The sequence below is a fragment of the Neltuma alba genome, unplaced genomic scaffold (genome assembly GCF_004799145.2).
Source record: "Neltuma alba isolate B1F8T4 unplaced genomic scaffold, ASM479914v2 tig00001967_pilon, whole genome shotgun sequence".
NCBI lineage: Eukaryota > Viridiplantae > Streptophyta > Magnoliopsida > Fabales > Fabaceae > Neltuma > Neltuma alba.
In genome coordinates, this window is record NW_021632689.1 from 115,220 (window position 1) to 135,838 (window position 20,619).

At 30.7% G+C, this 20,619-nt stretch overlaps 2 protein-coding genes and 1 long non-coding RNA gene across 3 annotated transcripts; all 3 read left to right on the forward strand.

Annotated features, from left to right (window-relative positions):
• The first annotated feature begins 5,251 nt into the window (after positions 1–5,251).
• LOC114714667 (uncharacterized) lies at positions 5,252–5,683 on the forward strand. Its single transcript, XR_003737469.1, has 3 exons — positions 5,252–5,297; positions 5,413–5,533; positions 5,642–5,683. It is a non-coding gene; the product is annotated as an uncharacterized LOC114714667 (long non-coding RNA).
• Positions 5,684–5,693: 10 nt separating this feature from the next.
• Positions 5,694–8,066, forward strand: LOC114714712 (ent-kaur-16-ene synthase, chloroplastic-like). Its single transcript, XM_028899475.1, has 8 exons — positions 5,694–5,739; positions 5,825–6,051; positions 6,164–6,276; positions 6,375–6,473; positions 6,650–6,882; positions 6,933–7,102; positions 7,198–7,443; positions 7,537–8,066. Exons 1-8 carry the CDS (start codon positions 5,694–5,696, stop codon positions 7,852–7,854), a joined length of 1,452 nt encoding a protein of 483 aa, XP_028755308.1. The 3' UTR covers positions 7,855–8,066.
• Positions 8,067–11,582: 3,516 nt separating this feature from the next.
• On the forward strand, positions 11,583–15,088 carry LOC114714721 (cytochrome P450 71D10-like). The gene is made up of 2 exons (XM_028899487.1): positions 11,583–11,592; positions 14,429–15,088. The coding sequence occupies exons 1-2, from the start codon at positions 11,583–11,585 to the stop codon at positions 14,941–14,943; spliced, it is 525 nt and encodes a 174-aa protein (XP_028755320.1). The 3' UTR covers positions 14,944–15,088.
• The last annotated feature ends 5,531 nt before the right edge of the window (positions 15,089–20,619 follow it).

The following is a 20,619-nucleotide window of genomic DNA, read 5'->3' on the forward strand; positions in this document are numbered from 1 at the left end:
CAAAAGTTCTCTTTCTGTATTTACAAATTATTTCCACCTCTCCTCTCCTCTTTTTTTTAATAAGAATCAAATAAAAATAAAATTAGAAAATGATAATTAAATATCTTACAAGTCATTATATTAAGAATCTAAGTAGTATATCCGTGAACCAAAAAGACTATATTAAGAATCGAAGTAGTATATCCCTGAACCACAAACCAGATACAAATTATATAAGTGTTGGAAATTGCTTAGAAAGCAACTCTTATAAGGCATAATCAATCAAATCTCATCCTAAAACTAACTTCCTCAAATTAAATTAGCCGCACAGCTTTTTGTTGGGTAGACTAATAACACTAGTGCATTTGAATTCAAGTTAATTGCTAATTTTGAACATTCAAACAAAATACTAGTGCAAATGAAATATTAATAATACAATTAATTAAGTAGATTAATATTGGGGGCCCTTATGTGTATTGTGATGTTGGGTATATATGTCGAACACAATTAATTCGAGTTGGCAAATATTATCATTCATCGATTCCATGCAAAATATACATGCCGCAAATAAGTTTCTTCAGGTCGTCGTTAAAAATACAAATCATGAAACGTTTGCCTGGGCTATATATTCTTTCTGGTTTTAATGTAAGACCTAATTATAAGACTTAGAGAAATGCCATCAAAGAGAAGGCAAGAAAATGAATGTACTACTTTTGATTTTAATTATAAGACTTTGTTTGGAGACTATAAATATTTTTTAATTAAGACTGGAGGTAGTAATGAAGATGTTTTTCCTTTTATCTTTGTTTGGCTTATGTATATATGTGTGTCCCTGTAAAAGTACTACACACTGTGTGCTCGTAGAAAGAAAAAATATTCCATCATTATATCACTAAAAAAATAAACATGGTGAGTGCATTTGAGAAATAAAATTAAGAGTGAATTTTCATTTTTACCTTGGTTAGTTATAATAAATATGTGGAGAGTCTATGATATTAAGTATATATTTGGTCTCTTAAGTTTATATTAAATTTTAGCTTAGCCTTTTAATTTATAAAGTGTATTTTAACAGTGTTTAGTATAATCTCTTAATATTAATATTGTGAGTCTCATTAAACTTAACAAATTTAAATTGTGACTTTGCCATTGAATAATAACAAAATGTACTCTAAATTGTAGTTATTTAATATAATCATTTTATATTTAAAAATTTAAGCACGATTCGTCAATATATTAATTATAGAGTTACTGTTTACATTGCTGAGTCATCATTTTTTGTTTGTTTAACAAGACTAATGATATTAAGATGAAAGGATTAAAGACGCACTTTATTAAAAATTCACGTAATGCAATTATTTAAACAAATAAAAATAGACTGGACAAGTCAAAATAGATTGCACCCAATCTGTCGTGATTTTCGGCCGTACTATGGGCCCGTTTAGGCGATTTGAAATGGATCATAGATAGGTTTTCAATTATGACCGAATATGAAATAAGTATAAGAGAAAAGTTTTATTTTGGTTTACATAAAATATGTTTATAAGTAATTTTAGTTGTGATCCCAAACAGAGTCTTAATATAACTTATAAATAACTTTTTAATAATAATTTACAAAATACAAGATAAGTATATGAAAGAAATTTTATCTCAATTTGTATAAAATGTTCTTATAAATAATTTGAAAACGGGAGATATATCTGGGGATCCCATGCTCGCCACCTTCGGTGTCCCCACGAAAACCCCACCTGTTCATTTTTATAATTTTTATTTCATGAACAAAGCATATGATATTATAAATTTTTATAAATAAATCATGATTTAAATATGGGTGCACAAATTTGTGCACCAGGTCGACATTAATTCAAACCAACCCAATAAAGGCATGCAATGCAAGATTATTGGGTTTAGTCTTATCTCGAAGAAATTGTTAAGAAATTAAAAAAAAATTAATTTTATTCATTAAAAATTCTCGTGATAAAAATTAATTAAATCCGGTGCCTCACCAACCGCATAAACGTTATTTTAGTCATTTCGTTGCGTACTAATTACATCCATGTTTTCCACATCCCACTAATTGGGGTGGCTTGGAAAAATGCCGTAAGGGAGAAGGAAAAATAAACAGAACGTAATAATTCAGATGTTTTGTCTTCTTTTATTCTTTGCGTGGCCTATATATATGTCTGGGTAAAAGCAGTACACACTGTGTTCGTAGAAAGAAAAAATATTCCATTTTGGCTACCGGTGCCGCCATGTCTCTCTGGCTCCCTCGCTTGCCATCTCCTTCCCTTTCTACAGGTTCTCTCTCTCTCTGCATGAAATCAATTTTAGTACTCATCATTTTGATGAACACTTTAAGTTTTGAACCTTCCATATCTTCTTTGAATGATTAGGATTTGATTCTTTTTTATTTTTATTTGTTTAAAATAATTATTTTAATATGGATGAAATCTAAAATAAAGATAATTTCTTCACTATCATTTTTTTTGAAAAAGAAATTTTTCTATTTAAAATAATTAATTGCATATTTCAAATTTGGACTGTTCAAATCAGATATAGACGGTCTAGATTTGATGAGCTTAGGGTATTCATCAAAGTAATAGAAACCGGTTCCCTTTCTACACACACTCCACACTCCTTTTAGTCTTATTTGTAAGATTTAAATTTGGGAAGGGGTGTAATCTATTTTATAAGTTTTAATTTGGGTTTCTTTCAATATTTAATGCATTTTTTAATATTGCTCATTATCATTTATTCTCTCTCCTTTTTGCCACACTCTTTCATCACATTTTCCTGTACATTCTCACCCATCATTTTTCTCATTTATTATAAATGCATATTTTAAAAGAAAAGTATATGTATCTTATCGATTTATTATTTTTAATTAATTTTAACTAATTTTTGGTTACACGCTTTCTTTGATTCTTATTACAAGTCAACTTTAAATAGCTCATCAGGAGAAGTGGTTGAACCATTAAGAACATGGAAACAATATTACATCAGACTTATGTAAATTGTAATAAGAGTAATGTTTGAAAGATAAAAGTTAGTTAATGACTCATCTAATGACTTAATTCTATATAGAAGCATTAATACTTCTTTTTACAAAGTGCCTTAGTGTGTATTTGGTAGAGCGTTCTGAAGGGGTACCGTGCGTTGAAGGGAAAAAAAGCACAATGAGGCTTAAATTAATGTTTGGATTCACAATACATCAAAATGGGCTTATGATGCAAAAGTCATGGTATCTCAAAAGCTAAAATTTATTGCTTTTACTGTTTCACATCACCCACTGCAGAGGGAGAAAGTAAGACCATGAGAATAGATAACTTCTAAAATAAGATCATGAGAATAGATCACCAAATCAGATGCTGGAAAAAAAAAATCACAGGCAAAATTGCATTAAAAAACTTTCATAGGTAAAATTATATTAAAAAAAAAAAGACCATGGGTAAAACTACACTATTAAAAATATAAAAATGTTGGGTGTACATGAAAAATAAAATTAAGACTAAAAATGCACCTTTACCCTTATAATTTTAATATTTTTCTTAAAATTATCACGTTATTATTTAATAATATTCATATCTCTTTTCTATTAATTATCTAAACAAGTTTAAGCTTTTTAAACTGATTTTTTTACAAAAGTCAATCCAACATAAATCACATTATACTATCTAACTTTTATCTAATCTGACTTTTGTAAAAGTCAAATTGAGAAAAAGTAACTTCTCCCACCGCTAATCCAAACACACCCTTAAGGGATAAAGGAAGTATATAGATATAAGTGTAACGGTTTTCTTGAACTCTCACAAAATCAAAAGAGAATGACATTTAACAAGTCTTGTAGACACCTGAAATTATTTATTCTGCTTTCCTTTCTAGCTGGGCTGTTTATGGCTATGAAAGCGTCGCTTCTTGAAAGGAAAAGAAAGAGAGAGAATCTTGAAAGGAAAGAGAAAGGGTAAGGTGAGAAAGACAAAAGGGAAAGTAAGGGCAATAAGGAAATTAAAGCGGAAAAAAAGGAGAGAGAAAATTGTTAAATGGCATGTAACTCAGTTTTGGTAAAATGAATATGCTTGTCTTTTCATTAATGCATGAGTATTTATATACAAACGGAAGCAACCATATGGACAACTGTCCTAGTTATAAATTAACTAACAAAGTGTTAACTATCCTTCACACGGTATACTTAATTTCTTGTCTATATTTTCACCTCCCAGCAACTTCAGATGGATCAAATGCAAGGAACGAAGTTCATAGCAGACCTAACGTTAATGTAACGTATCATTCTTTCATTTCTTATGTATCTTCAATTATGACAATTAGTTTATAGAAGTAAAAATAAGATGGTAGATTGTATTAACTAATGCAGATATTAGAGGGGGACAAAGTGAGAATAAAGATGTTCGACAAAATTGAACTTTCTGTATCAAGTTATGACACAGCTTGGGTGGCAATGATACCATCACCTTCTTCTCCACAAACTCCTCTCTTTCCTCAGTCACTAAACTGGTTAATGCAAAATCAACAAAACGATGGATTATGGGTTCTTTCTGATCGTCACAAGTTGCTTGTTAAAGATTCTCTTCTATCTACTTTAGCTTGTGTTCTTGCACTTGAGCAGTGGGGTGTTGGTGAACAGCAAACTAACAGAGGTATTAATGTAACAATTTATGAATATGGATTTCTTTTTGATTAAAAGGATTAACTATATAGATAAAGTCTTTAAAGTTTAAATTCAAAACCAACTATGTATAGTCAAATAATGGGGTGATCATTTGTGCTGATGAAGGACTGGGATATATCGAGTCCAACATTGCTTCAGCTCTTGATGATAAGCAACATTCTCCAATAGGATTTGACATCATCTTTCCTCATTTGCTCGAGCAAGCCCAGAAGTTGGATCTAAATCTTCCCCTTGGAGGGAAACGTTTAGAGACATTCATGCAAAAAAGAGAATTGGAGCTCCAAAGGTACCTTTACATATATAGTTTGCAGAGAGTTGTTCATGGATGTGTTGCAATAACTTATCAGAATTTTTATGTGTAAGTTATTAGTTTTTTGAATAGACAATATCTGAGCTCTTACGTGCATATAGTTGCAGTGGGTGGGGAAGCAAGTCAGAAGGATGGAAAGCATATGTGGCATACATCTCAGAAGGATTTGGGAAGTCACAGAACTAGGAAATGGCTATGAAGTTTCAAAGAAAGAATGGTTCTTTGTTTAACTCCTCGGCCACCACCGCATCAGCATATACTCACATTAACAATGCACATGTCTTGATTATCTATTTTCACTCTTAGATAAATTTGGAAATGCTGGTAATTAATTCTTCCTAAAAAGCTTTGATGGATTTGTCTTCTTCTACATGACAGTTATAATTACGTTTTCCGACTAATATTTGTTTTCTTATATATGTACGTATGCTTTATTCAGTTCCAGCAGTTCATCCTTTTGATGTGTATGCTCGACTCCATATGGTTGATAGTCTTGAAAAGTTGGGTATTGATCGCCATTTTAAGGAGGAAATTGGAAGTGTGCTAGAGGAAACATGGAGGTAATTAACTTTGTGTACTTCAAATGCTTGAAATTGAAAATAACTATTACTCTAAGAAGCAAGAAGGCTACAAAATTTGATCTCCTCCTCGATTTGATTATGAAATAGAATGTGGCAAAAGGAAGAAGATGCCATATTTTTAGAACCCACCACATGTGCCATGGCATTTCGTTTGCTACGTTTGCATGGATACAACGTTTCTTCAGGTTTTTGTGTCTTTTTCAATTCAATAAAAGGAATCAAACAAAAATAGCTAAATCTGATGTGATAATTTGTGTACTACTTTTTCAGATGCATTTGATCGGTTCTCAGAAGACAGATTTTACAATTCTCTTCTGGGTTATTTGAGGGATGTCGAGGCTGTTTTGGAGTTACGTAAGGCTTCTCATATAGTTTTGCATTCAAATGATTTAGTTTTGGAGGAACTAAACTCTTGGACACAACACTTCCTTGAGGAATATTTGTCCTCTTCCTCAAAAAATGCTTACAAGCTGCCTTCTAATCATATTGACCACGAGGTGTGTGTATATTAAACTCGAAAATTCAATTTTGATTTCAACTTTCGATGATATTCTAAAGTCCCATGTCAGTAAGATAAGCTAAAAAAATCATTTCATATGTTAATTTCAGGTACCTTTTGCTATGCGTTTTCCTCATCATGCTTATTTGGATTTCATTTTAAACCGAAGATCTATAGAGCATTACGACGCCCATCAAAAGAGAATTTTGAAATCTTCATATTGGTACTTACATCATATTATGGATCTCAGCACACTCTATTTTTCATGCGAGCTTCCTGAAAGTTCATAATCACTCTGTTTGTCATGGTTTTATTGCTCAGTTCTATGAATCTCCCCAACAAAGAATTCCTCAAATTGGGAGTAGACAACTTCAATCACTCTCAACTATTATTTCTTGAAGAATTCAACCTGTTCAACAAGTTAGTATCATTTTCAAGAACTCAAAACTGACTATATATATAAATATGTTGCTTTAAGAAATTATGTGCATTTATTTTAAAATGCAAATAACATTTAACATTCAATTTGTGTAAGCTTATTCATTCTAACCTGACGCCAATCTTTAAATTACTGATAAGTAGATATTTACAATCAGGTGGTTTATGGAGAGTGGATTGGAGAAACTACATTTTCCAATCTCAAAAGCAAAAGCTGCCTATTCCTTCTTGACTGTTGCAGCAACACTGACCTCCCCAGAACTTCGCGAAGCACGCCTGACATGGGCAAAGCAAAGCTTGTTGGGATGTGTGGTTGATGATTTCTTTGATGTTTGGGGTACTGAAGATGAACACATCAACCTTATTCAGTTAATGGAGAAGTACGGTCTTTGTAATGAACCCCTATAACTGTTGTCTATTTTCTCTCTGCATAATATGAAGATTATGCGTTTGGAACATTGGATTGCAAGTGGGATGCAGATGTCGACAAAGAAAGTTGTTCTGAGACGGTGAAGATAATATTCTTAGCACTAAAGAAAACAATTTATGAGATTGCAGCCGAAGCATATGAAGTTCAAGGACGGAGTGTGTTGAACCACTTGATTCAGATCGTAAGATCATAATTATCTCCTTGCTTTCTTTGCTAATTTCATCATCGCACTAAACTCTATTAATCTCTTGAAATATTGACATGTTTTGTTTTCAGACGTTGGATTTACTACGATATGAGTTAAAAGAAGCGGAATGGTGCAGAAACAAGTGTGTGCCAGGTATAGAAGAATATGAGCGCAATGGAATTATATCAATGGCCTTGGGACCAATTATTATCCCCGTAATGTACCTTATTGGACCTAAGCTTTCACAGTCTGTCATTGAAAGTGATGAATACAATTACCTCTTTGAGCTTGTTAGTATTTATGGGCGATACCTCAATGATGTTAATGGCTACCAGGTGATTTGACGAGTCTTTTCCTTTCCCTTGAATATTTTTTCTAGGTTTTCGTAGCACTAAGTGAATAAGATTATATTGTATCTGTTTCTGCAGAGGGAAAAAGAAGAAGGGAAATTTATCAACTCCATAAGCTTGCGCCTGATTCATGGCCGTGGGGAAGAACGTGAAGAAGAGATCATAAAGAAGATACAGAGTAAAATAGAGGACAGGAGAAAAGAGCTGGTGAGATTGGTATCAAAGGAAGAAGGAAGCAAAATGCCAAGAGAAGTGAGGGATGTGAATTGGAAAATGAGCAGATCACTTCACCTCATTTATAAGAAAGAAGATGTGATTCATGCGAAGGAGATGCCAAATGAGGTGCTCAACATCAGAGATATAGTTCTCAACAGTCCCATTATTTTAGATTCATAGATCACTCGGAGGATTCCAAATTCCCTCATTTGATTGGAAATTAATTTCCAACGAGATCGTGCCTCAAGAACAATGATAGAGAGAGGAGAGACTTGTAGGGGTTTTGCACCCTAAAAGCTTTGTTTGATGTTTTTATATCTTTGGCCCCTCGAATTTTATACAAACTTTTTAATTTATCATGGAAGTGATATATATATATATATATATATTTGTTTTCAGCACAATTTTTCTTGATGGAACTGAGACAACAGCAGCAACCACAAAGAGAGCAATGATAGGAATGATTAAAAAAAAAAACAAAAGTAATCAAGAGGGGTCTATGTATCAGTATTTATTCTAAACATTCTGAGCACCTCCTGCATAAAAATCATCATACCTTTGTAATCTAGTGTTCATATCGGCTACAAGCACTGAAATAAATAAACAACACAAAGGATAGGTTCAGAAAATCAGTAGCAGCAGTAGAAGGGTTCAAAGCAATGGTGGTAGAAGAAGAAGAAGGGAGCCACAGAGAATTCCCAAGAATGGGACCAGAGAGAAAATCATCCAAAATCATCCATACCCTTTCGTAACCAATTTTACCCCTTATTATATCATCTCCTCTGCCTCTAAATCTCACTCGTTCCTGTCTTGGGCTTCCCATTGGGCCTCTATCTTGGCCCAAATTCTTAATGACCGTTACAAACCATTTTTTCAACTAAAAATGTTCAAATTATATCAATAGGGGTTAGGTCTAGTGGAAGGGGTTAGTCCCTCACAACATGACGAACTAAGGTTCAAATCTCCGCTGGGAGACGTGCCCACATTTAGTGCTTGACAGTGCTTCGAATAAAATTGCCACCAATAGGAGGATACCTATGCTTTAGCAAAAAAAGAAATGCTTAAATTATATTTTAGATTAAAACTTTGATTAGTCACCTGTAGAGGGTCTTAGAAATCCAGATATCATCTCCACCACCACATTCTATATCAATGTATTATTTTTATTTTTTATGTGGAACAAATTAATCGACAATTTTCATGACTAATTAGGTTCATTATTTACAAGTATAAAATAAACCTCACTAAAAAATAGACCTGGCCAGGTAGATCTTTCACTATGATACAATATTCAAGAATCTGATTAGCAGCTCGTTTTTTAACCAATAATTTGATTGCAAAGTTCTCGCCTTCATCAAGAATTGTCTCTCTTGGAAATTAAAGTTGAGTAGCTCCGTAAAAATTAAACACATTGATAGATCATGAGGTCTACCTGGTCGTAATAAGTCGGTGACCAAAGACTCCATTCTATCTACTTTGGCTTGTGTTCTTGCACTTAAGTAATGGGGTAAAGTCAATAGAGGTGACTGATATGGTTTTGAATCTTATTATAATTAAATTCATTAGTTTTATTTTGAAGAAGCATATAATGAAATAATTGGGAGATTCTTTTTTTGTTGAGGGACTTGGATATATTGCAACAAACATTGCTGCGGTTGATGATGATAAACAAATTTCTTCAAATGGATTTGATATTATCTTTGCTCATTTAATTGAGCAAGCTCAAGTCTGGATCTAAATCTTCCTCTAGTAGGGAATCTGCTAGCGAAATTCATCCAAAAGAGGGAATGGGAGCTCAAAGGTATCACTTTTTGTTTTTTTGTTTTTGTCTCTCCACATGTTCATAAAACAGTTGGCAAATTCTTCATGCATGGTTCACAAATAGCAATCATTTCCCACAACAAGTGGACTACCAAGAACACTCATTCATTGGTTCTCCTACTGGCAAGCGCGGGTTTCAGCTCTGTTATGAACCCATTAAGCAGATAGTCAACACTTGCATGAAGGATAAGCTTTGGCTGATGTTGTAAAAACTGGGTGTCAACATTAGAGTTGAGAGTTATGGGTTCAGTGTTAAACTTTTAACATGTCAAGTATGTTTAATTGGGAAGCTATGTTCATATTATTTATTAATTATAGCTTGCTTGGTATTCAAGAAATTTAATTGTCTTTATTGTTTGCTTTTTTAATTGTTTCCTGTTTTTAAAGTTAAACAAATAAAACAAAAAATATACAAGAAAAGCTAAAAATATAAATAATTTTGTTTCAAATTTTAGATTTGCTCATGGAACTTCTCGTCACAAATTACTAACAAAATTCTGTTACAAATTAGTCACAGATTACCAATAGAAAATTCTGTGGTTAATTAGTGACAGAATTTTTTATCAAAAATCCATTGATAATTACCACCAAAAATTCTATCAAAATTCTGTTAATAACTACCGATAATATTCTGTCGGGAAAATTTGTGACGAAAAAGTTAATCTGTTAGAATTATTGAAAGCATAGAAAGCAATTACTCCTAGATGTTATTGGTCTCTAGGGGCGATACCTTAATGATGTCAATGACTACCACGCGAGATAGATGAGCAATTGATCGATCTCAATTTTCACATGCATCTTGTAGGAAAAATAATAAAGTGAATATGAGATCTAGATATGTGTGTGTGCGGTTTTACGTGCAGAGGGAGAAAGAACAAGGGAAACCGGTGAACTCAATAGGCTTGCGGTTGATTAATGGAAGTGAAGAAGAAGAGATGAAGAAGAAGGGTGAAGAGAAAAGGAAAGAGCTTATGAGATTAATGGTGAAGAAAGGAGGAATCATAGCATCCATTGATGTGAGAGAGGTGTTTTGGAAAATGTGCAGAACTCTTGAGGTGATTTATAGGAAGGATGATATAATTTATTCAACGGAGATGCCTGATGAGGTGCGGAGCATCAAAGTCAGAGATATAATACTCCTCCGGTCCTTAATATAAGACCCATTTATCTAATTAAAGAAGTTAGGTAAGTTAGTTAATTATAAGAAATGTGACACATTTTTCCTAAAACATCATAATCATCTTTTTTAATACCTATTCTCCCTCTTCTACTCAATTATAGTTGAGGGAATATCTATAACGGTAATTTAGAAAAAATTGATAAATATGAGAAATGAGTTTTATATTTAAAACCAAAACTAACTCAAAAATTAGGTCTTATATTAAGGATCGGAGAAGTACTTGCCAATCCCATTGTTTTGGGCTGTTAGTTCTAGGCTTGGCCCATTATAACTCTTTTTGGGCCATAAATATAAGTGTTGGGCCTATTATAATGAGGGTACCATTATAAGAGGACGTGATTTTCATTTCTTTTTCTTCTTAGAACATAATGGTATTATGTGTATCAATGAGGTTTAGGTCCATTAGAAGCTAAGGAGCTAGTCCCTCCAATGTAGTAAATCAATATTGGCTAAAAGTGATAATGCTGGTAAACTAAAAATAGCTAGATAATTAATTTAAAAAAATTAAAAGAATTAGTTAAGTTAGTTATTTATAATAAATATACGTTGACTTTTCTAAAATATTTTTTTTATAAGCACAGGTATCCTCTTATTAGAGGCAATCCTATTTGATACCTCTTTCAATGAAAATTCAAACCTTGGTTCACCAAGATAAATTACTTTCTTTAATGATATGTATTGAAATCACACATTGGTAGAAATCTCCTTCAATCAATAAGAATACTTTGAAAAAAATGTGAGGTAAAATGAATTGAAGTCTTATATTTATAACCAAATTAAAGTTTTGACTATTTTTTTATACTAAGAACTTGAACTAGTATTGTTTTACATTTCTTCTTGTTTTTTTTTTTTGGAAAAAAGGAATGTCATAGCACTTATTCACAAAAGTGCCTCGAAATGGGAAAACATGGCCAACGGTCCTGGGCTGACGGCCTTATTTTTGGGCTCATCATAATTCATTTTGAGCTAGAATGAACTGATGAGCCTATTATAGTGAAAGTTGCTGCAACGTTGTGTGTGTGTACACGCTAAAAGCAACAAATACAGTCACTGATATGGCCGCACGAATGATGAGAATTTAGCAATAATTATTTGAAATATATATATGTGTATATATTACTAAGTTCTATTCAAGAGGACCGACCAATATAATGTAAGATATTTTTAATTAAATCATAGAGTTAAAAAAAAAGCAGTTAAATGTAATATACAGTCTAATTTTTCAAAAATGATAATAAATTTTCAAAATTAATTTTAATTATAGTCATTAACATGTATCATAAAGCTGAAAATAATGCTTCTCAATAAATTAAGAGTTAATTGCATGAAGGATACTTTTGAAAATACATCATAAATGATTTATTAAATTCTGCAAAGATGACCATTTCTCCAGAAGGGAGTTTAATTTATTGTGGTCTCGAGTAGGAAGGAGTAAAGAGAAAGTGATTGTCATGTGGGTCCCAACTGAGTTTTAGAGTCCCCATAAAAAATAGGGCCCACATGTTGGATCAAGTAGAAGAAAGTAATCACTCACAACACTTTAAATTAAAGTTCAAATTTTTGTTTAAAGAAATGTCGACATTGATATTAGAAGTATTTTATAAATAGAATCAGAAGGGGTATATAGATATGTTATCTACCGAAACATAAAGTTTTCTATGAATTTAATTACTCAGCATCTTTAGCATCAGTACCAAATGATTGCAGTGATTTTGCAAAAAATTGGTGTTATTTATAAGGCATTTTAAACATATTTCACATGAATAAAAAAATCTAAAATTACATTAACTCTATCTTAAAATATAACAACTTTATAATTGTACAATTATTTAATATATAAAATTTTTTAAAAAATAATAATTTATATTGTGATAAATGAAAAACAAAATAATACATTCATATTAAAAATTTAAAAATATGACTTATAGCAAGACAAAAAAATTTCTCTCCATACCTCATAAATAAATAAGACTAGAACACAGAAGGGAAACTTCCTTATTGCAGCTAGGAGGATGAAAAATGCTACTACTTGAATGTGCATGCATTATTCAATTTGATTAATGCACGGAAAAAAAAGTTTGAATGCCAACCTTTCGGAAAATTGATGGCTCAAATAAATGACAAAGAAAAGTCTGAATGAATGGGGTTTTTTTTTTTGGATACTTAAAATAAGATGAGATATAATATTTTTTAGAATACAATACACCGATTACCCTTCTATTTTATTTCAATTATAAAAATCTCTCTTTATTTTGAAAATATATATAAATCTCCCTTACAGTTAAAACATATGTTACATAAACCTTCATCCTATATTTAAAATTTTATTTCTATCCATCCAAACCGTTAGTTAACTATTAAGTTTGATTTTAAATTATTTTTTACCAAAATGCCCCTTTTTAAATTAATAATTATTTAGACATTTATATTTTCCAAAAAGTGTTTTTATAAAATCAACAAATAATTGTCTTTAAAATTTCTAATATGTTATAAAATTTATTAATTTGATCTAAATCATAAGATTTTATAATTTTCATATTTTACTTTAAATCATAAAATTTCATTAAATTAGTTAAATTTTTAATCAAATCTTTATATTTGCCTTAACTAAATGAAATTGATATAACTGTAAAAATATAATTTAGGAATTTATTAGAATGAGGAGTAAAATAGAAAATAAATTTTATTTTAATATAAATTTCAGTTAAAAATAACATTTTAGAATATTCTTAACACTGTAAACTAATTGGACTAAACTGTATATTTTTAAAAAAGAGGAAAAGTCTTTGTAATTAATGCAAACTAGAAGGGTAGTCAAACTATGTTACTATATTTTTTATTATCGGCATCAATATCATTCTTTATAATTTCATTGTAAGCTGTTTTCTAAAAATAAAAATATTATTTTTCCTTATAATTAACTTCTTACTTCTTTTCCTCTTTAATGATTACGTCCATATTATTTGTATAATTAATTGCTTCTAAGAATTACTCCTCTAATCCTATTTATAAAGTAAAGAGATAAGACATTTTTTGGTTCTATTTATGGAGCATTGAAAGAATTTTTTTTTATGTATAATTTTACCTTTCATTTATTATTGTGTTGACTTTATTTACATGAAGTATAATGTATATTAAATAGGGATAAAGTTGAAAAGTTATTGAATTTTAAATGAGAGTTAATAAAGTTTAAGATTTTTCTTAATCTGTATGAAACATATTAAAAATGACTTATAAATAGCACTAGAGGAATATATGACTAATGGCATTAAATTTATTTTTCACAACATCTCATTTTCAAAAACAAAATATCTTTTGACTTTTCTTTTTGTTCATGTGAACCACTCATTGGTGATCTTTGTTTTCTGTAAGTGAGGGACATCCATCTCTCCACACATTCTGCGATATTAATTAAGGAGTGAGACTACTTATAGTACCTTGTGAATAATGAAGCCAATCGTAAATTTTCATCTGATTCTAAATATAACAAGTAGTGAATAAATTTATTTTAATTCTAAATATAAAAATTTAATTTATTTTGGCTTTTAAATTTATAATTTTTTAAAAAATCTTTTTAATAATTACACATATTAAGTGAGTTTTTTTTAATCGAAGATAGTTTTTAATGTCAATAATTAAATTGAGTAGAAAAGTCAACGAATACATTTAACTAAACTAAATTTTTTATAAATCTTTATAAATTAGTTATTTAATTTCTTTATTAATCTCACATCGGAAAATAACGTATATAAGAAGAAGTAAGAAGGGTCTATGAAAATGAAGGATTCGTGGACGAGTCAAAACTCCATCAGTTGAAATATGTAATGACAGTCATTCAAGAGACTTTAAGGTTGCACCCACCTCTTGTTTTGTTACTTCCGAGACAAAATAGTGAGATTTGTCAAATTGATGGCTATGAGATACCTCTCAAATCTACGGTGATCATAAATGCTTGGGCTATTGGAAGGCATCCTCAGTATTGGAACGATGCTGAGAAGTTTCAACCTGAGAGGTTTATTGACGGCTCAGTTGATTTCAAAGGCACCAACTTTGAGTTTATTCCATTTGGTGCAGGAAGGAGGATATGCCCTGGAATGTCATTTGTGGCACCAATTTTAGAATTGATAATAGCAAATCTGCTTTATCATTTTGATTGGAAACTTCCTAATGGAGAAAAGCCTGAAGACTTCGACATGTCTGAGATCTTTGGTGCTGTAGCAAGAAGAAAACATGACCTATGTTTAGTCCCCTTTACATATCAGCCTTAGCTTTATTTCCTTATTAGTAGAATAATCACTCGGCACTCACATGCACTCCCACTTACGCGCACACGCCCATCAGCTTTGCAATAAGTAAGCAACTGTTTTTATAATATGACCATTTCAGTGATGAAGTTGCATGATTTTCTTTTTAGTGATGTGAACCGTACGTATATGAGATTTAGCTGATTTTTAAGGCAGCTAATTATTACTGAATAAGAATAATATTTGATTATTTGACGAAGAATTCTCATATGAATCGCAGAAATAAAATGAGTATGGTAATTTTTTTCCCCCAGAGAGTGACATCCAAGAAATATGGAAGAAAGTAAATTATAGGGAAAATTACAATGAGGTTCCAAGAAATAAAAATAATTGTTAACAAATCCCAATAACAATGACAAAATAACAACTACTGGATCTTATTTTGTAATTATTTATCTTTCTTAGGACTTCATTGTAATTCTCCCTAAAATATATTGAAGGGCCTAATTTTTTAATACAACGAGGCATTTAGGTCCTTATTTTCAAAAAAATGACTGGATTGATCGATAAAAATGTCCTTCCTTTCCTTTTGAGTTTTCTTCACTCTCCCTATTCCACAATGAAGAAGGGACAGAACCCGATGTTCACAATCCTATATATTTCACTTATAAATTGTCAAGAATATATCATCTGTTAATTAATTATCTCGGAAAAAATTCTTTAGGAGGTTGGCTAGCTAACGATGGGATCCCATGTCCAACTTTTACTTACATGAATCACTGGTCTCAATGAACTTAGACTAAGCAATAAATAACTTTTTAAAATTTTTAATCGAATGTCAAATAATCAATTTTTTTAAAAAGACCAAATTTAGATATTTATGAGTTTAATAATTGATTTTCCAATTTATATATGATAGTCCGCTCCCTTTTTTAAATAAACAAGTTATGATTACACTGAGTTATAATATATATTTGGATGTTAACGTCGTCTTATATTTTTGACATTATTTTTTCTCTTTTGTAATTAAATAATTCATGATATTAACACTATGAAATAGTTGGCTTTGAAGACTATTTGAAATATAAACCAGTAGAACTTCTTTTTTTTTTTCTTTTGAAAAGACAATTAAAATGATAAGTTACAGAAATTAACCATACAAATAACTAACGAGTGATAAGTATCACCCCTTCTTTTTAATTAATAGCTAAATGTAATTGAGCTATAGCACTCGATGAACTGACCTTAAAGATAACAGAAGGCACAGGCTATAGGGGATAGGACAGTCTATTTAATTTGATCTCAAATTGATCGTAAAAACACTAATAATATCTCCCGAATAAGTTTTAGAGAAAATGATAAAAAAAAAAAAAGAAACTTAAAATTACTAAATTTCAAATGAGGAGTGTCAATAAAAATTTATTGTCATTTGCCAATTCAATGTTATCAACACCAAATAAAGTGTTGTTACCAAACTTGATTTAAGATTTAGTAATTTCTAGCTTCTTTTTTTTTGTTATTATCCCTAAGTTTTAACTTTTAAGCATATATAAAATTTCAATTCCATTTTTATGCGACAATTAAGGGAGCTATATATACATACATACATACATATATGTATATATATAAAAAAACTATTAGACTTTAGATAGTTAAGCAAATACTAGGTATGTGTTTCTATCAAAATAGTTCAAACCAATTTGATAGGAAACTTCCTTGGGTTACTTATTGTTAATTTTTCCTTGCATGTGCTTATGCTTCTTTTGAGTCTCAGATGTCTTAGGTCTACAACTTCCTTTTTTCCCCCCTTCAATCTTCAGTTTTCTCTTTCTTCGGATTAAATTCTAGAAAGTTAGGTGCATATATGTGCGTGTGTGTGTAGGGTTTGTCTTTCTATTAGAATAACTCAAATCAACTTGTGAGGCCGTGTAACCTATAAATGACAACAACGACGTCTCTTGAAGCTTTTTTAAACATGAGGTCGTGAATCCGAACTCTGTATGAAGAAAATAATGTTGGGTGCTTGAGTTATTAAAAAAATAAAAACACTTCAGTTATTCTGGTAGGAACTTATCTTAGATTATATACCATCAATTTATTCTCCAATTCTTAGTCAATGTAGAATTTAGATTTATATAATCTAATAAAAACTTCCACACTGGCAACTCAGCTAGGTAGGGAGATGTAAGTGTTGGCGCATATTGTTCAATTTGATCAATATAGGAAAAAAGTTTGAATTCCAAAAATTTTGGAAAACTGAAGAACAAAAACTAAAGTAAATTAGAAGACTGTATTTAATTAATATTAATTAATTTAATGGGTATATATATTATCACTTGTGTAATGCTGGCTAGTCGCAATTTTCAACATATACTAGCTAAATAATTACTCCCAATTAAGAGTTAGATAACTAATTTGTAAATATTAAGAAAATTAGTTAAATTTGTTATTTATCATAAATAAGCGTCGTCTTTCCTAAAATATCTTTATTAATCATGTGTATTAGAATAAAAACATTTTAACATGTCTAATCATCATAAAGAGTATTTTGAGAAAAAATAAATAAATATGAGAGATAAAATATATTAGAGTTTTATATTTATGACCAAATTAAATCTCTAACTAGTTCTTCTATTAAACACAGGAGGAGGGATAGTAACCTCTTTTGAACTATTCAAACATTAAATTAAGCATATATATGATCGAGATATTCTAAAAATTAAAATTGGAATTCCCTCTGACTGTGATCTGGGTACATGTACAAATAATTAACTAAGATTCAAAGTCTTTGTTGCATGTTTTTGACGTACGATGTTCGTTCCATGTGTTTAATTTTCCCAATCCAACCTTAGTGCGATGCATGTGTGGAATATTTAGTACTTGAGAAGGACTAAAATATGCGTGTGTGGAATATTCAGTACTTGAGAAGAACTAAAATTAACTACGTGCCCAATCTTTTTGATGCATATGTTCCAATCTATTGGCTCACAAATATGAATACCAAGCTTTATCAAAACTTCGTCATTGGCAACGGAAAATGCTAATATAAATGAATGTGCATTTTTCTTTTTTCTTTTTTTGGAGAAGTGCAGAATATAATGGTTGATTTTAAGTAGTAGGAGACTATTCTCCTCCAACATATTCAAACATCAATTAATATGTTTAAGGCGGATTTTAAGTAGTAGGAGACTATTCTTTTCCAACATATTCTTTTTTTTTTGGCCAAAACTTTTCCAACATATTCAAAGATCAATTAATATGTTTAAATTAAAGTCTTTGTCGCATATGCTTGTGCTTAATTAAATTCGAATCCTTTAATGTTAATATAAATTGTCGTGAGTACTCAAACAAGTTTTGGGCGAATTCAACCATGCAAGACTCATCGCCCTGATCAAGAACCTATTCTATCAGTGTAAATAATTATATCCTAAGTTGTAAATAATTATATCCCAAGTTTGAATATATATATATATATATATATAATTATAAAGGGTCAAGTTACATCCAGTACCCCGAAGTATTTTTTAGATATTGATATTTTGTAATGCATCCATTATCCTAAAATAGTTTTCAGGTGTATCTAATACTTTGAAGTTTTTTTTTTTTTGCCTTAATGCTGGACGCAACTTAAACCAATTATAAACATTAAAAAAGGACCATGCGTGTATGAGTTTCTACATTATCAACAAATTATTAATCTAAGTTTTCTCCTTTGACCTAAAAAAAAAAACTAAATTTTCTCCTAAACCGGACAATTAAAGAAAGTCAGTCAAATATTCAAAACGGATGAGGGGGTAGGACCACCCGAGCAGCCATCAATATCGACGAAGGAGAGACCGACACGTAGAGACTATGCAATTAGTTTCGGGGCTCATTTTGTCCTGACTCGAATGTAACTCGTCAATATTTACTTTGTAAATATTTAAAAATTAGTTTATTCAAGTTTACTAAAATTATAACTTTTGAACCCTACATTTTACTCCAGTCGTTAACATGGTTGCGATGAGCATAAGCTTAAGGGACTTGTGAGATTCTCTAATGTGGGACTCATAACAGAGCATCCTTCTCTCGAGAGCCTACGTCCCTCACAGCTCCATTCTACAGTATTTCACTCAGTAATAACACTCCCCAAGTAGTCCTTTTGGCTTGGTCAACTCTCAATTAAAGTACCAACGTGATGAGTATAAGCCTAAAAGAAAAGTCTATCCTAAAAGACTAGTCTATTAAGAGGAAGAGCCCATTGAATTTGTAAACCTTACAACACTTATGATATTCCCCAACATGGGACTCATATAACAGAGCACCCCTTGAGAGAGTCGACATCCCCAGTGGCCCCACTCTACGGCACTTTACTCAGCCTTCTTACTGGTCAGAACCGTCTGTAGGTAGCCCTTTCCAGTTGGCTGACTCTCAATAAAAGCACCAATGTGATGAGCATAAGCCTAAGGGGATAGCCCAATTACAAAAGACTAGCTTGTTAGGAGGAAGAGCCCTTTGAATTTATAAAACCCACAATACTTGTGAGATTTTCCAGTGGCAATGCGGGACACATAACAATGGTTAATGTTATTAATGATTCTAAATTACTTAATTTTTTAATTAATTTCTCCTCATAATATTGTATACTTTTCCGCCCTCAAATTTAAAGAATTTTAAAAATTATGATAATATTTGAATAAATTTCTCAAAAAATTTTTTTACCCTGAAGTTAATAAAATTTAAAGTAAATAAACATCAATTGTATTGATCAATATATCCCTCAGTATATTAAATTCCTAATTTATTATTTTTTTTAGACGTGTTTGAAATATTATTTTATGAAATCGATGCATTTAAACTTTACGAGTTATTAAATAGATAAGCTTGCGTGACTAATAATATTTGAATATGATGAAAAAAGTTAAATGTTTTATGCATCAAAATTATTTTTGGTAAGTATTTCTAAACAATATTTAAGTTAAGCAGGTTTATTTTAATGCAAAATATGTGATTTGACAGTTAATTAAATGAATGAATTGGATTTACAACTTACAACTAATTATTAACTAGTTTTTCAATGTTTAATTACAATCAAACTTTCAGAACTTACTGCTTCAAGATATGTAATTGAACCACCATAAGGATAGCTTTGTCCATTTACCTTTCTATGAAAAAAGCCTTGGTCCTTTTATGTAATTTCAAGAAATGGTGGTTTCTAAATATAATTAATTTTTTGCAGTGGTCCTATATGTCATTTTCCTTATTAATCAAAGTTGGATTTGCTCTGATTTTGATTGGTATACGAATTAAAATAAAACTTATATGAAGTGTCTCCTAATAAGATGAGAGAATTATAATAAAGTCCCAAAAAATAATTACAAAACAAATCTTAGAAGTTGTTATTTTCTATTTTAAAATTTGTCATTATAGACTGCTTAGAGTTGTTGAGACTTTTTAATTTTTTTCTTTGATATCTTGTAATTCTCCCTAATAAAATCCCAATCCAAGCCGTCATGTAAGCTTTTTCCGCATTTACTTTAATTGCCTCATACTCTCTTTTATTCTTACTGGTGCTCATGCAATAATAATATTATCACATAATGGCAGCACCACAGCAGCAGCAGAAGATTATATCTTGACTCAGTCTTCTTGCAATAAAACTAAATTGCCGATAGTTTACTCGTTTACCCATCACTAATAGTAACTCTTTTCAACCTACCT